The 15,727-nt window shown below is 66.2% G+C and overlaps 1 protein-coding gene across 1 annotated transcript in view; it reads left to right on the plus strand.

Moving 5' to 3' along the window:
- PRKAR1B (protein kinase cAMP-dependent type I regulatory subunit beta) overlaps window positions 1-15,727 on the plus strand; it is a 51,545-nt gene that overhangs the window by 16,409 nt on the left and 19,409 nt on the right. Inside the window, exons 4-5 of the mRNA XM_036432605.2 lie at window positions 10,339-10,400; window positions 11,177-11,223. Coding sequence (XP_036288498.1) covers window positions 10,339-10,400; window positions 11,177-11,223 — 109 coding nt within the window. The remainder of the gene's footprint in view (window positions 1-10,338; window positions 10,401-11,176; window positions 11,224-15,727) is intronic.

The following is a 15,727-nucleotide window of genomic DNA, read 5'->3' on the forward strand; positions in this document are numbered from 1 at the left end:
TGGGCTCGATCCCCAGTAGGGGGCGTGCAGGAGGCAGCCGATCCATGATGCCCTCTCATCACTGATGCTTCTATCTCTGTCTCCCTCTCCCTTCCTCTCTGAAATCAACAAAGACGTATTTTAAAATGAATAAGTAAAAATGACCCGGTTCTGTCTGCCTGGGTCAGCCTGCTCCAGGGCCTGTGCTGTGCGTGTGTGTGGCCGGCAGGGTGGCCAGCAGGGCTGTGTGCTCGGAAGGAGGACGAGCTGAGACCGGTGAGGGGTGATGGCCCTTCTCGGGGGCTGGGGCTGCATTTCTGAGGAGGTGGGCCAGGACTCAGCAGGTGCTGGGTGGAGGTGGGCCAGGACTCAGCAGGTGCTGGGTGGAGGTGGGCCAGGACTCAGCAGGTGCTGCGTGGAGGTGGGCCAGGACTCAGCAGGTGCTGGGTGGAAGTGGGCCAGGACAAGGGGGTGCAGGAAGGCACCTCAGGTTTCTGTCGTGGGTGCCATGGGACAGGGAAGGGGAAGGTGGGGGGGGAGTCCAGGTTGGACTTGCTGAGGTGGGGGACGCCCCAGGGGTGTGTATGTGTGTGTGAGTGTGTGCATGTGCATGTATGTGTGAATATGCATCTGTGAGTGTGTGTGCATGTGTGTGTGTGCACGTGTGTGAGTGTGTGCAGGTGCGTATATGTGTGAATATGCATGTGTGTGCACATGTGTGAGTGTGTGTGCATGTGTGTATGTGTGAATATGCATGTGTGTGGGTGTGTGCAGGTGTGTGTGCATGTGTATGTGTGTGAGTGTGCATATGTGTGTGTGAGTGTGTGTGTGTGTGTGTGTGAGGGTGTGTGCGCATGTGCGTGTGGGTGTGCATGTGTGCAAGTGTGTGTGAGTGTGATTGTGTATGTGTGAGTGTGTGTGTGCATGTGTGAGTATGCATGTGTGTATGTGTATGTGTGTGCGAGTGTGCATGTGTGAGTATGCATGTGTGTCTGTGAGTGTGCGTGCGTGCATGTGTGAGTATGCATGTGTGTGCATGTGAGTGTATGCATGTGAGTGATTGTGCATGTGTGTGATTGTGCATGTGTGTGTGAGTGTGTGTATGTGTGTGTGAGTGTGCATGTGTGCAAGTGTGTGAGAGTGATTGTGTGTGTGTGTATGTGTGAGTGTGTGCGTGTGTGTGAGTGTGTGTATGTGTGTGAGTGTGCGCGCGCGTGTGAACGTGTGTGAGTGTGAGTGTGTGTGTGAGTGTGCGTGTGTGTGTGTGAACGTGAGTGCGTGTGAGTGTGTGTGTGTGTGTGAGTGTGTGTGAGTGTGTGTGTGTGTATGTGAGTGTGTGAGAGTGTGTGAGTGTGTGTGTGTGAGTGTGCGTGTGTGTGTGTGTGAACGTGTGTGAGTGCGTGTGAGTGTGTGTGTGTGTGAGTGTGTGAGTGTGTGTGAGTGTGCGTGTGTGAACGTGTGTGAGTGTGTGTGAGTGTGCGTGTGTGTGTGAACGTGTGTGAGTGCGTGTGAGTGTGTGTGTGTGTGTGTGTGAGTGTGTGTGAGTGTGTGTGTGTGTGTGTGTGTATGAGTGTGTGTAAGAGAGAGTGTGTGTTATCACCAGAAAACTTTATGTCCGCTCGGTGTTAAGAAAAGCACTCCAGTGATGAGGTAAAAATGACTGCAAAGGCTATTTTGTTTGATCACTTTTTAAAACGTTTTTATGGATGTAAGAGAGGAAGGGAGAGGGAGAAACGTCAGTGATAAGAGAGCTTCACTGATCAGCTGCCTCCTGCCTCCTCACACTGGGGACGGGGCCTGCGCCCCGACCGGGACCCAGCGGGGACCTCCGGTTCTGGGTCCACACTCACCCTGCGCCGGCCGCCGGGCGCCGGGCGCCGGGGCCGTGACGCGTCTCCCACGGGGAATTCCGGGCGCTCACACAGGAGGCCGCGTCGGCGAGCCGTGTCTGTGCAGTGCCCCCGGCCCCCCCGGACAGGGGGGAACCCAGAGGCAGGTCCCACGTGTGCCCCGGCAGCCGCCCACGTGGGGGGGGGGCGTTCAGGGGCCGGGCTGCTCCTGGATGGGGTCCTGCCCGGCGGTGCAGGGCTGGGGGGTGGGCAGAGCAGCTTTGTTCGGCGGGGGCGCCCCGCGGCCTCCAGCCTCGGCCGTCCTGGCCTGGGCCTCCCCTCGGAGGGACAGACAGCCGGCCCGGCTCCCCCTTCAGGGGAAGCAGCAGGTGCCGGGAGTCGGGAGTCGGAACAAAGATGGGCTTTGACCGGGAACAGCTGGGGGCCGGGGGGGGGGGTGCACCTCCTCCTGCAGCTGCCGGCCTGTGTTTGCCGCCTTCAGCCCTTGGGACCCCCAGGCCCCCCGCCCGCCCGGTAACCCTTGCTTCGTTTCTAGGTAAGAAACGCCGCCCTCTTTGTGACGGTGGGACCGTCCTGGGTCCGAGGCTGCGTCGGGGCCGATGAGGGGGAGCGGTCCGAGCGTCCGTCCGTCCGTCTGTCCGTGCGTCCCGGGGGCTGTAGTGACCATGCCGCTCACGCTGGGCCTTCTGTGGGGAGGCGGGGCTGCTCCCCCGGCGGGCGGGGAGGGGGGTCAGAGGTGCATTCCTGGGGCGTGTGCTGTGGAGCCACCTCTTGTCCCGGGTCCGCACAGGCCCCTCCGTTCGGGACGCTGGGCTCTCGCTCTGGGGCCTCTCAGGATTGGCTGGGAGCCCGCGGGGCCCGGCCGGCCGGGGCAGGACGGGTGCAGTCCGGCCTGGTCCCGGGGAGGCGGGTGGCACCGGGAGGGAGCGGGGCGGCTGGGCCAGGCCGATGGCGGGACCCGCACGATTCGCCGTTTCCCCTCAGGCGACCAGGGAGGCTGCGCACGGACGAAGGGAGCCGGGAGCCGCGGCCGGGCCGGCCGTGGTGGGAGCTGGGGTTTGAGTCTTGCTCCACCGGCTCGGCGTCGGCAGCACCGACAGGCCTCGTCCGGCTGGGCCGGGAGCGGGCGGGCGGCTCGGAGCTGGGGGCTGGCCCCGCCGTCCTGGTTCCGTGTCCACGTGCTTCCCCCGTTATCCTGACCTGTCCTGCCCCCGTCCCCTCGAACTTCCCTGCCAGGTCCCTCCTGTGTGTGGACCTGTGGCCGCCCACTTCCTCCCGGGAGCCCAGCTTCTCCAGACGGGACGGCGCGAGGCAGGTGGCGCCCACTCTGAGCCAGGAGGAGGGAGCAGAGAGGGAGAGAGACAGAGACAGAGAGCACGAGAGAGTCAGAGAGGGAGAGACAGAGATAGAGAGAGCGGGGAGAGAGAGAGAGACAGACACGGGGAGAGACAGAGATAGAGAGGAGAGAGAGAGAGAGAGAGAGAGAGAGAGAGACACACACACACAGGGAGAGACAGAGATAGAGAGAGAGAGGAGAGAGGGAGAGAGACAGACACAGGGAGAGACAGAGAGAGAGACAGGGAGGGAGAGACAGAGAGGGAGAGAGACAGAGACAGAGATAGAGAGGGAGGGAGAGACAGAGAGACAGAGTCACGGAGAGAGGAGAGAGGATGGCTGGGCCGGGAGTGTGGGAGAGGCTGCGTCCAGGCTGGAGGAGCTGCCACCTGGTGTCACTGTGGCCCAGCCGATGGCAGATGGAGAGGAGGGAACAGCTGGGAGGAGGGCCGGCCCGCAGGCTCGGGAGGAGACACGGAGCTGCACCGTGGAGGCCGGGGCCTTGGGCGAGGAGGGTCCGGTGGGTGGGGCACGGGGTCGTGGTGGGTGGAGCCTGGGCTGTGGCCCCGGTGACCTGGCTCTCAGGAGCCCCTCACAGAGGCCTACGGTGAGGGACTGAGGGACCGGCTGTGCTCTGTCCGCCTGCAGCCTGAGCCTCCTCCCCGAGCCTCCTCCTCCCCGAGCCTCCTCCTCCCCGAGCCTCCTCCTCCCTGAGCCTCCTCCTCCCCGAGCCTCCTCCTCCCTGAGCCTCCTCCTCCCTGATCCTCCCTCCTCCCTGATCCTCCCTCCTCCCCGAGCCTCCTCCTCCCTGAGCCACCCTCCTCCTCCTCCCTGAGCCTCCTCCTCCCTGATCCTCCCTCCTCCCTGATCCTCCCTCCTCCCCGAGCCTCCTCCTCCTCAAGCCTCCTCCTCCCTGAGCCTCCTCCTCCCTGAGCCGCCTCCTCCCTGAACCTCCTCCCGGAGCCTCCTCCTCCCTGAGCCTCCTCCTCCCTGAGCCAACCCTCCTCCCTGATCCTCCTCCTCCCTGAGCCACCTCCTCCCGGAGCCTCCTCCTCCCTGAGCCTCCTCCTCCCTCCTCCCTGAGCCTCCTCCTCCCTGATCCTCCTCCTCCCTGAGCCGAGCTCCTCCCTGTGCCTCCCTCCTCCCTGATCCTCCCTCCTCCCTGAGCCTCCTCCTCCCTGAGCCGAGCTCCTCCCTGAGCCTCCTCCTCCCTGAGCCACCCTCCTCCTCCTCCCTGAGCCTCCTCCTCCCCGAGCCTCCTCCTCCCTGAGCCTCCCTCCTCCCTGAGCCTCCTCCTCCCTGAGCCGAGCTCCTCCTCCTCCCCGAGCCTCCTCCTCCCCGAGCCTCCTCCTCCCTGAGCCTCCTCCTCCCCGAGCCTCCTCCTCCCTGAGCCTCCTCCTCCCCGAGCCTCCTCCTCCCTGAGCCTCCTCCTCCCTGATCCTCCCTCCTCCCCGAGCCTCCTCCTCCCTGAGCCACCCTCCTCCTCCTCCCTGAGCCTCCTCCTCCCTGATCCTCCCTCCTCCCTGATCCTCCCTCCTCCCCGAGCCTCCTCCTCCTCAAGCCTCCTCCTCCCTGAGCCTCCTCCTCCCCGAGCCTCCTCCTCCCTGAGCCGCCTCCTCCCTCCGCCCCGAGCCTCCTCCTCCCCGAGCCTCCTCCTCCCTGAGCCTCCTCCTCCCCGAGCCTCCTCCTCCCTGATCCTCCCTCCTCCCTGATCCCCCCTCCTCCCCGAGCCTCCTCCTCCCCGAGCCTCCTCCTCCCTCCTCCCCGAGCCTCCTCCTCCCCGAGCCTCCTCCTCCCTCCTCCCCGAGCCTCCTCCTCCCCGAGCCTCCTCCTCCCTCCTCCCTGAGCCTCCTCCTCCCCGAGCCTCCTCCTCCCTGAGCCACCCTCCTCCTCCTCCCTGAGCCTCCTCCTCCCTGATCCTCCCTCCTCCCCGAGCCTCCTCCTCCCCGAGCCTCCTCCTCCCTGAGCCGCCCTCCTCCCTGAGCCTCCTCCTCCCTGATCCTCCTCCTCCCTGAGCCACCTCCTCCCTGATCCTCCCTCCGCCCCGAGCCTCCTCCTCCCCGAGCCTCCTCCTCCCTGAGCCTCCTCCTCCCCGAGCCTCCTCCTCCCTGATCCTCCCTCCTCCCTGATCCTCCCTCCTCCCCGAGCCTCCTCCTCCCCGCGCCTCCTCCTCCCTCCTCCCCGAGCCTCCTCCTCCCCGAGCCTCCTCCTCCCTCCTCCCCGAGCCTCCTCCTCCCCGAGCCTCCTCCTCCCTCCTCCCTGAGCCTCCTCCTCCCCGAGCCTCCTCCTCCCTGAGCCACCCTCCTCCTCCTCCCTGAGCCTCCTCCTCCCTGATCCTCCCTCCTCCCTGATCCTCCCCTTCTCCCCGAGCCTCCTCCTCCCTGAGCCGCCCTCCTCCCTGAGCCTCCTCCTCCCTGAGCCTCCTCCTCCCTGATCCTCCTCCTCCCTGAGCCACCTCCTCCCTGAGCCACCCTCCTCTTCCTCCCTGAGCCTCCTCCTCCCTGAGCCACCCTCCTCCCTGATCCTCCTCCTCCCTGAGCCTCCTCCTCCCTGATCCCCCCTCCTCCCTGATCCTCCCTCCTCCCCGAGCCTCCTCCTCCCTGAGCCTCCCTCCTCCCTGAGCCTCCTCCTCCCTGATCCTCCCTCCTCCCTGAGCCGCCTCCTCCCTGATCCTCCCTCCTCCCTGATCCTCCCTCCTCCCCGAGCCTCCTCCTCCCTGAGCCTCCCTCCTCCCTGAGCCTCCTCCTCCCTGATCCTCCCTCCTCCCTGAGCCGCCTCCTCCCTGATCCTCCCTCCTCCCTGATCCTCCCTCCTCCCCGAGCCTCCTCCTCCCTGATCCTCCTCCTCCCTGAGCCACCTCCTCCCTGATCCTCCCTCCTCCCTGATCCTCCCTCCTCCCCGAGCCTCCTCCTCCCTGATCCTCCTCCCTGAGCCTCCTCCTCCCTGATCCTCCTCCTCCCTGAGCCGAGCTCCTCCCTGATCCTCCCTCCTCCCTGAGCCTCCTCCTCCCCGAGCCTCCTCCTCCCTGAGCCGAGCTCCCGAACGTCCCCCTGCCGGCTTCCATCACGGGGGAGGGGGTCCTGGGAGCTGTTCCAGGATCGAGGCCCTGGGTCCTTGGGGCGGGAAACTCTAAGCCTTGGGCTCCAGGCCTGTGATCCGGGTCCTGGGGGCGGCCTGTGTGGCTGGGCGTGGGCCTGGCGGGAATAAATGGTGGGGGTCGGGCTCAGGCGTGCCCCACCCTGACATCCACACATGGCCCGTCCTCACACCGCCTCCGTGGCCCGGCCCTGGGATGGGGCCTGTTGGGTGGCTGTCGGCCTGGTCCCTGCCCCTTGGGCGCCTCCTGCACAGAGTGTGGCTGTGGTGCGTGGCCATGGTCCGTGTGGCCTGTGTGCGTGGCCTGTGTGCGTGGCCTGGGGCCTGTCCCGCGCCTTCAGCAGGAAGAGGTGGTAGTGAGGGCCGAGGAGCAGCCTTTCCTCTCGGGACAAAGGCCAGCGGGTCAATAACAAGACCAGGAACACCGAGCCCCCTCCCTGTGGGCGCCCCCCCGGCCGGCGACCTGTAGAGCCCCCCCTGGTGGTCCCCACACCACACGCCTGCCAACCTCCACGTCCCTGCCAGCCCCACCCGCTCTGCTTTCTCGGCTCCACAGGGAGGTCACCGACTGGCCCCCCAGAAGCTGACTGAGCGGCTCTCGCCCCTGGGGCTCTCACACCTTGTCCCCTGCCCCCACCGTGAGCCGGTCCTGCACACATGACCTGCACACCCCTGGCCAGGCCCCCGCCCCGTGGCCAGGCCCATGCCACATGGTCAGGCCCGTGCCCCGTGGCTGGGCCCGTGTCCGTGGCCAGGCCCGTGCCCCGTGGCCAGGCCCGTGGCCGTGTCCGTGGCCAGGCCCGTGCCCCGTGGCCAGGCCTGTGTCCGTGGCCAGGCCCGTGCCCCGTGGCCAGGCCCGTGCCCCATGGTCAGGCCCGTGCCCCGTGGCCATGCCCGTGGCCGTACCCGTGGCCGTGTCCGTGGCCAGGCCAGTGTCCGTGGCCAGGCCCGTGCCCCATGGCCAGGCCCGTGCCCCGTGGCCAGGCCCTTGCCCCGTGGCCGAGCCTGTGTCCGTGGCTGGGCCTGTGTCCGTGGCCGGGCCCATGTCCGTGGCCAGGCCCGTGCCCCGTGGCTGAGCCCGTGTCCGTGGCCAGGCCCGTATCCGTGGCCAGGCCCGTGCCCCGTGGCCAGGCCCATGTCCGTGGCCAGGCCCGTGCCCCGTGGCGGGGCCCGTGGCCAGGCCCGTGTCCGTGGCCAGGCCCGTGCCCCGTGGCCAGGCCCATGTCCGTGGCCAGGCCCGTGCCCCGTGGCTGAGCCCGTGGCCGGGCCTGTGCCCCGTGGCCAGGCCCGTGTCCGTGGCCAGGCCCGTGCCCTGTGGCCAGGCCCGTGTCCGTGGCCAGGCCCGTGCCCCGTGGCCAGGCCCGTGTCCGTGGTCAGGCCCGTGTCCGTGGCCAGGCCTGTGCCCCGTGGCCAGGCCCGTGCCCCGTGGCTGAGCCCGTGTCCGTGGCCAGGCCCGTGGCCAGGCCCGTGCCCCGTGGCTGAGCCCGTGTCCGTGGCCAGGCCCGTGTCCGTGGCCAGGCCCGTGCCCCGTGGCCGGGCCCGTGCTGGCCTCGGGCGCTCTGGGAGCCCCAATGGCCCCGCAGCCGTAGCCGCGGGAAGAGCACAGGCGACCAGGAGCCCGGGGCTCCTCCTCCCGCCCACGGGCTGGAGCGCTGGCTGCAGTCCAGCTGCCGGATCTCATGATCTCTCTGTGGGCCGCGGCGTTTAAAATAAGCAAGGTGCCGTTACCACAAACATTCCATCGCGGAGGGTGACGGGCGGGGGGACGGGGGGGAGGGGGGGAGGCTGGCAGCCAGGGCTGGAGCGGCTCCAGGATCTCCCGTCCTCCACCCCAGACCCCGGGCTGGCCGCACGGGGCCTGAGCCCGGTCAGCCTGCCCCGGGATGGGCGGCTCAGCGACCCCTCGGCCGGGTTCCCCAGGTGCCGCCTCTGTCGGCCTTCTCACTGCCCACCTGCAGAGCGCCCCCCTGGGGCCCAGACTCAGGCAGAGGGGGCAGGGGGCCGACTCCGGCTTCCTACACGCGCGTGGGGACCACGGGGCCTGACGGGTGGTGACGGGGAGGAATCCGGGCTCCTGGAGGAGGTGAGGGCGGGGGCGGGGGGGGGGAGATGATGGGGACGTGGCCCAGCCGGGTTGTAGTGAGGGAGCGGGGCCCAGGGAGTGGACGAGCCGGCCTCCGTGTCCAGCCCGCCGTGGGGGCCGTGCTGACCCGCCTGAGCTGCAGGGGGCTGCAGCGGATGGGCCCTCCGGCCCGCAAAGCCCTGGCTTCGCTGCTGCAATGCCCTGGCATCACGGCCCGGTGGGACCTCAGCAGCGTCCGCCGTCGGGAACGGGCTCTGGAAGAGTCTCGGCGAGAGGCCTGGGGGGCCCGCCCCGGCCCCGACCTCCGCTGACCCCGAGCGTGGGGGCCACCCACACGCGGCTCCCGAGCCCTCGGAGCCGAGGCCGTGATGAGCTTTCCAGCTCCTCAGAGCCGGCTCCTCAGCCCGGCCCGGTCCCTGCTCGGCGGCTGGGAAAGCCATCGGCCGCTCTGGGGCCTCCTGACCGCCCGGCCGGCCAAGGAGGCGCGTGAGGGCGGACGGCTGCCCAGGAGGGTGGCCTTCCTCCCGTCCGCTGCCCGCGGCGCGCGCGCACACGCGTGTGTGTATACTGTATGTGCATGTGTCTCTGTGTGTATGTACTGTGTGTGTCTCTATGTGTGTGTGAGTGTGTGTGTGTCTGTGTGTGTGAGTATATGTGTGAGTGTGTGTGTCTCTGTGTGTGTGTGTTTTTGAGTGTATCTGTGTCTCTGTGTGTATGTACTGTGTGTGTGTCTCTGTGTGTGAGTGTGTGTGTCTCTCTGTGTGTGTGAGTGTGTGTCTCTGTGTGTGTGTGTGTCTCTGTGTGTGTGTGTGTGTGTGAGTGTGTGTGTCTCTGTGTGTGCGTGTGTCTCTGTGTTTGTGTGTCTCTCTGTGTGTGTGTGTCTCTGTGTGTGTTAGTGTGTGTGTGAGTGTGTGTGTGTGTGTGGTGTGTGTGTGTTTGAGTGTGTCTCTGTGTGTGTGTGTGTGTGTGTGGTGTGGTGTGAGTGTGTGTCTGTGTGTCTGTGTGTGTGTGTGTGTTTGAGTGTGTGTGTCTGTGTGTGTGTGTGGTGTGGTGTGTGTGTGTGTCTCTATCTCTGTGTGTGTGAGTGTGTCTGTGTGTGTCTGAGTTGTGTGTCTCTGTGTGTGTGTGTGTGAGTGTGTGTGTGAGTGTGTGTGTCTCTGTGTGTGTGTGTCTGTGTCTCTATGTGAGTGTGTGTGTCTCTGTGTGTGTGAGAGTGTGTGTGTGTGTGAGTGTGTGTGTGTGTCTGTGTGTGTGTGTGTCTGTGTGTGAGTGCATGTGTCTGTGTGTGTGTGTCTGTGTGTGTGTGTGTCTGTGTGTGTGTGTCTGTGTGTGAGTGCGTGTGTCTGTGTGTGTGTGTCTGTGTGTGTGTGTGTGTCTCTGTGTGTGAGTGTGTGTGTGTGTGTATCTGTGTGTGTGTGTTTGTGTCTGAGTGTGTGTGTCTCTGTGTGTGTGTGTCTGTGTGTGAGTGTGTGTGTCTCTGTGTGAGTGTGTGTGTGTGAGTGTGTGTGTGTGTGTGTGTGTGTCTCTGTGTGTGAGTGCGTGTGTCTGTGTGTGTGTGTGTGTGTGTGTGTGTGTGTCTGTGGTGTGTGTGTGTGGTGTGTGTGGAGGAGGCTGGCCCAGGTTGCTCTTCGTGTTTGTTGGGTGGACACCCTGGTTGGTGGTCACCGTTGAGCCGGACACTGTGAGGGAAGCCTGTCTCGTCCGCACAGTGTCAGCCTGTGTTTGTCCCACCCGCTCGGTTAAACTGCTGCTTCGGTGAAAATGCTCAGAGGAACGTATAGCCCCGGGGTCCACGGGCACGCTGTCTGCTGGTTCCTTAACGTGTTTCACTCCATTGACTCCAAGAGGGAGGGAGGGGAGAGGCGACGTGAACCCAGCGGGGCCTCGGGCGGCACGAGGGGCTGGCTGCCTCCTCTCCTGACCGGACGCCCTTCTTCCCACAAGAAAGACGGAGCCCCGTGCGGGCGCGGTCTCACTCGCTGTGTCTCTTTCCAGCGACATATTCGACGCCATGTTCCCCGTTACGCACATCGCCGGCGAGACCGTCATCCAGCAAGGTAGGCGCCGCCCGAGTTCCTTGTTGATCCGTTTATTTTAAAACACGTGCTTACTGGTTTCAGAGAGGGAGAGAGAAACACCGAGGATGAGAGGGGTCACGGGTCGGCTGCCTCCTGCTCGCCCCACACTGGGCCCGGGGCCCGTGGCCTGGGGCTGTGCCCTGGCAGGGAACGGCTCCTGAGGGTCATCGGTGCAGAGTCTGTGTCTTCGGGGAAAGTCACCGACGAAACAGCAATTCCCGGAACGGTGGCCTTGCTGTCGAGTCCAGGACCTGAGCCCGGGGCCACGCCGGCTGGGGGGGTGAGGGCCCCCCAGGCACTGGGGACCGGGCGGGGAGGTGTCGGCTGGCCGGGGGAGGGAGTTCGTAGGGAGCGTGCACAGCGACGCGCCTGTGGTACCCTGACACACAGAACACTCTTATTGAAATGCTTTTCGGTTGATCCTCCCCCGAGGGTGTTCCCATCGACTCTCAGAGGGTGGAAGGGAGAGGGGACGGCAGAGAGAAACATCGATGTGAGGAGAGAATCACGCCGATAGGCTGCCTCCTGCACGGGCCCGACCAGGGCCCGGCCGGGGAGGGGCCTGCAACCAAGGAATCGAACCTGGGACTGACACTCTGGCCACTGAGCCACACTGGCCAGGGCTGTTTAAACACGTCTTAAAAGTGGACGAGGCCCAGGACTCCCCGGCCGGTGTAGGCGGCGGCGCACAGAGAGGCTACGAGAGGAACAGGCCCAGCTGTGTCCTCGGCGTGAGACACTGTCTCCTGTTTCAGGGGACGAAGGTGATAACTTCTACGTCGTTGACCAGGGGGAAGCGGACGTAAGTACCTCTGGGCGGATCGGGGAAGTGCGTCTCCCAGAATGTGGTTTCTCCTGCCTCTTACTGTTGATTTGCTCCCACCTGTCTCGGGGTTTGGACCCACACTTTCACGGAGCGGCTGTCCTTCGATCGCGGTTGGGCCGGCCCCTGCCCCATGGCTCTGGGCGTCCCACACTTGCCGCACCCACAGTGCGCCCGCAGCAGCCCTCCAACGGGCTGGGTGCCACAGCCTCTCGGCTCCCGCCACCCCTCGCCCGGGGCCTGTGCTGGGAGCCCCCCTCAGCGGCCGTCAGCTCCCGCTTCCCTCTCGTCCCCCACACACCACCTGGGTGTCCACACCGCAGGTGCCCTCGGCGAGGCCTCCGTGGTCCCGCCGCCCTGCGTGTGCCCGTCAGCGTGACCACGTTGGCTCGGCTGCCCGGCTGTCCGGGGTCCGTGACCAGGTGCACATTCAGGGTGTGTTTGCCAGGCCCTGCAGCCGCCGCGTCCCAGCTGGTCCCCCAGACCTCAGATGCCAGCCCTGGGGACGGGGCATCTCATGGCCTCCACGCCCCCCTCTCCTTCGCAGACCGCAGTCCCCGCGGTGCCCCTGCTGCCGGGGGCGCCCCCGACCGGGCTCGGCTCCGGCTCAGCCGCGCTATTCTGGGGGACGGGACTCATTATCTCCCCATCTGTGTCCGCGGCAGCCCATTCTGGGAGCCGGCAGCGGCCCTCGCTTCCGGAGGAGGTGGCAGAGGAAATGAGTCACCATGGGGATCTCGGCGAGGTCACGCGCGTGGTCTGAGGGCGAGGCCGGGAGCCGGGAGCCGGGAGCCGGGAGCCGGGGTCTCTGCCTGCCGCGTGCAGGCCCCGGGCCGGCCCGCCTTCCCGTCTGGGTGGGGCGGCTTCTCTCCCCCCCGAAGAGGGACACCGAGGCAGGAGCCGAGGCCCGGAGGAAGCTGGAGGCGGGAGGCCCGGCTGCCAGCCCACAGAGTCCGCTCCCGCTGGCTTCTGGGTTAAAAAAAACTCCAGCCCAGGAAACGGGGAAGACAGGCGCGGGTGCGGCCGGGCCCGGCTGGGCAGTGTCCTCGGGGTGGACGCTGGACGGTCTGCCTCAGAGCCGCCGGGCAGGGGCGGGTGGGCCCTGGGGGTGTTTGGGCTCCTTCCTGGTTCAGGTCCGGCTCCCCCTCCGCCCTTGCCATCCCCAGAGTTCTCTGCCATTTCTTTCTTTTTTATTATTATTTTTTAAGATATATTTTATTGTTTTTTTACAGAGAGGAAGAGGGATAGAGAGTTAGAAACATCGATGAGAGATAAACATCGATCAGCTGCCTCCTGCACACCCCCCACTGGGGATGTACCTGCAACCAAGGCACATGCCCTTGACCTTTCAGTCTGCAGGCCGACGCTCCATCCACTGAGCCAACCCAGTTTCAGCTTTTTCTTAAAAAAAAATAAAAAAATTATTTTCATTGATTTCAGAGGGGAAGGGAGAGGGAGAGAGAGAAACATCCATGATGAATCATCAATCGGCTGCCTCCTGCATGCTCCACACTGGGGATCGAGCTTGCAACCCCGGGCCTGTGTCCTGATCGGGAATCGAACCCTGACCTCCTGGTTCGTAGGTCAATGCTCAACCACAGAGCCATGCTGGCCTGGCTGTTTCTTTCCGGGAGCCTGGGGCCCAGCATCGGGGTCTCCAGAGCTGTTCCCGGTCCTGGGGCAGACGGCGGGTCAGGTACCCCGAGCGGGGGCCTGAGGCTCAGGCCTGTTACCTCTGCTGGCACCTGAGCCTCTGGGTCCCGTTAGTTCACCCGAGAGCCGGCCGAATGAGACCGTGCCATGGGGCTGGGTGGGCGTGGACTGTCTGGCCTTCTGGCCACCCCTGCCCCCGTCCTGCTCGGTGGACCCCACACCTGTCCGTGGAGCAGAGGGGGACCCCAAATCTGCACGGGTGCCCCTGCTGCCCGAAGCCCCCCAGGACCCAGCCTGGCACCCTGAGCACCCCTCCTGCGGGCGGGCGGGTGCTGCCCTCTGACCGGCGGTGCCCCAGGGGTCGGCCAGGTGACCAAACGCCACAAACACCAGGTTTGGCTGGAACCGTGGTTTTCCGGAGACGGTGGAAGTGCCTGCCTCGGCCTGCGTGTGGCCAGAGCTATAATCCGCTTTCTAAGTATAAAATCACCTTCCGACCGGTTTTATTCCTGGAACGCGGTGTCGCCACCCAAAAGGGCCCCGGCCCCGGCCCCGAAGCTCAGGGAATGCCAGTTCCTCCGGCCTCTGTGTGGGGCTCATGTGCCCCCCCATCCCCCGCCCCGTCCCCCCAGATTCCCCCACACATCCCCCCGGATTCCCTCGGCTTCACCGAGGGCTGGAAGGAGAGCCTTCGGCCCCTGTGGTGGGCGAGCCTCCTGCAGCGGCTGCGGGACAGGCACCTGGACATGACGTCTGCTCTCGGGTCACAGCGTCTGCTCCGTGTCCCTCGGCGTGGGCCTGAGCCGTTCTGTTTTCTCCTGCGCGAACGTGAATCTGCTGTGTTGAGGATTTAAAAAACCTATTTTATTGGTTTCAGAGAGGAAGGGAGAGGGCGAGAGAGAAACACCCATGAGGAGAGAGAATCATTGCTCAGCCCCCTCCTGCTCGCCCCCCTGGGGATGGAGCTGAGCCGTGGGCCTGTGCCCTGAGTGGGAATCGAACCCTGGCCTCCTGGTTCCTAGGTTGGCGCTCCACCCCTGAGCCCCGCCAGCTGGGCGGCGCTGGTTTTAGGTGCACAGTTCAGGGCCAGTGAGGGGTCTGGGTGACCGTGGGCGGGGTAGAGCCAGTGGGTCCCCGGGGAGCAGGAGGCGTGGGCGGAGCAGTGCCAGTGGGTCCCCGGGGAGCAGAGCCAGTGAGTCCCCGGGGAGCAGGAGGCGTGGGCGGGGCAGAGCCAGTGAGTCCCCGGGGAGCAGGAGGTGTGGGCGGGGCAGTGCCAGTGGGTCCCCCGGGAGCAGGAGGTGTGGGCGGAGCAGAGCCAGTGGGTCCCCGGGGAGCAGGTGACCGTGGGCGGAGCAGAGCCAGTGGGTCCCTGGGGAGCAGGTGACCGTGGGCAGAGCAGTGCCAGTGGGTCCCCGGGGAGCAGTGCCAGTGGGTCCCCGGGGAGCAGTGCCAGTGGGTCCCCGGGGAGCTGGTGACCGTGGGTGGAGCCAGTGGGTCCCCCGGGAGCAGGAGGAGTGGGCGGGGCAGAGCCAGTGGGTCCCCGGGGAGCAGGTTGGGCGGGGCAGAGCCAGTGGGTCCCCCGGGAGCAGGTGACCGTGGGCGGGGCAGAGCCAGTGGGTCCCGGGGAACAGGAGGCGTGGGTGGAGCAGAGCCAGTGGGTCCCCGGGGAGCAGGTTGGGCGGGGCAGAGCCAGTGGGTCCCCGGGGAGCAGGTGACCGTGGGCGGAGCAGAGCCAGTGGGTCCCCAGGGAGCAGGAGGCGTGGGCAGAGCAGTGCCAGTGGGTCCCCGGGGAGCAGGAGGCGTGGCTGGGGCCTCAGGGATGCGGGGAAGGTGACCTCCCGGACCAGGTGCCCCCGCACCTGCACGGACGCCCCCTCCTGGTGCCGGGAGCCTGGGAGGCGGGGGAGGCAGCCAGGAGCCTTGGTTAGCACTGAGGAGGCACTCGCAGGCCCGCTGCCCGCGGGGCGACCTTCACCCGGGCTGTAGCGACGGCAGGAGCGGGGGTGCCCGCGTCTGCTCGGCCACGTGGGCAGCTCAGGTGACTGGCGCCTCGTGCCCAGTCCCCAGACGGCTGTCCAGCTGGTTTCCTTTCTGTGGGGTCGGCTGGGGGCAGGCGATGGAGCGAGACAGCGGGGCCTCCCCACCCCTGGCCCAGCTTCTGGCACTTTCCCCAGTTCTCATCGCCCAGCTACCTGTCCAGCTGGGCACGACCAGGCAGACAATGCCAGGTGGGCACAACCAGGTGGGCATGGCCAGGTGGGCAATGCCAGGTGGGCAATGCCAGATGGACAATGCCAGGTGGGCATGACCAGGCAGACAATGCCAGGTGGGCACAGCCAGGTGGGCACGACCAGGTGGACAATGCCAGGTGGGCATGGCCAGGTGGATATAGCCAGGTGGACAATGCCAGGTGGACAATGCCAGGTGGGCACGGCCAGGTGGGCATGACCAGGTGGACAATGCCAGGTGGACAATGCCAGGTGGACAGTGCCAGGTGGGCATGGCCAGGTGGGCACGGGCAGGTGGGTACGGCAAGCACTGACTGGGCACGGCCAGGTGAGTGATGCCCTCAGTCCTGTGCTGACGGACCCAGCACTGCCCATGGCGGCCTCGGGGGTTCACGGAGGTGGTGTGTGCCTTCCCTCAGCATCATCTCCGCCTCCAGCCCTGCCCGGTCTGAGGTGTCCGACCTGAGCCTCCGTCAGCACTGCCTGCTCCAGACCGGCTGCTGGCCCTGTCCCTGCATCCGCCGTCCACAGGTGCCGCTGGCCCGGGCGGCTCTTAGTGACCTGGTCGGGGCCTGCTCCTCGCTGCCCCTGCAGGCTGCCCC

The sequence above is a fragment of the Pipistrellus kuhlii genome, unplaced genomic scaffold (genome assembly GCF_014108245.1).
Source record: "Pipistrellus kuhlii isolate mPipKuh1 unplaced genomic scaffold, mPipKuh1.p scaffold_m20_p_113, whole genome shotgun sequence".
NCBI classification, from domain to species: Eukaryota; Metazoa; Chordata; class Mammalia; order Chiroptera; family Vespertilionidae; genus Pipistrellus; species Pipistrellus kuhlii.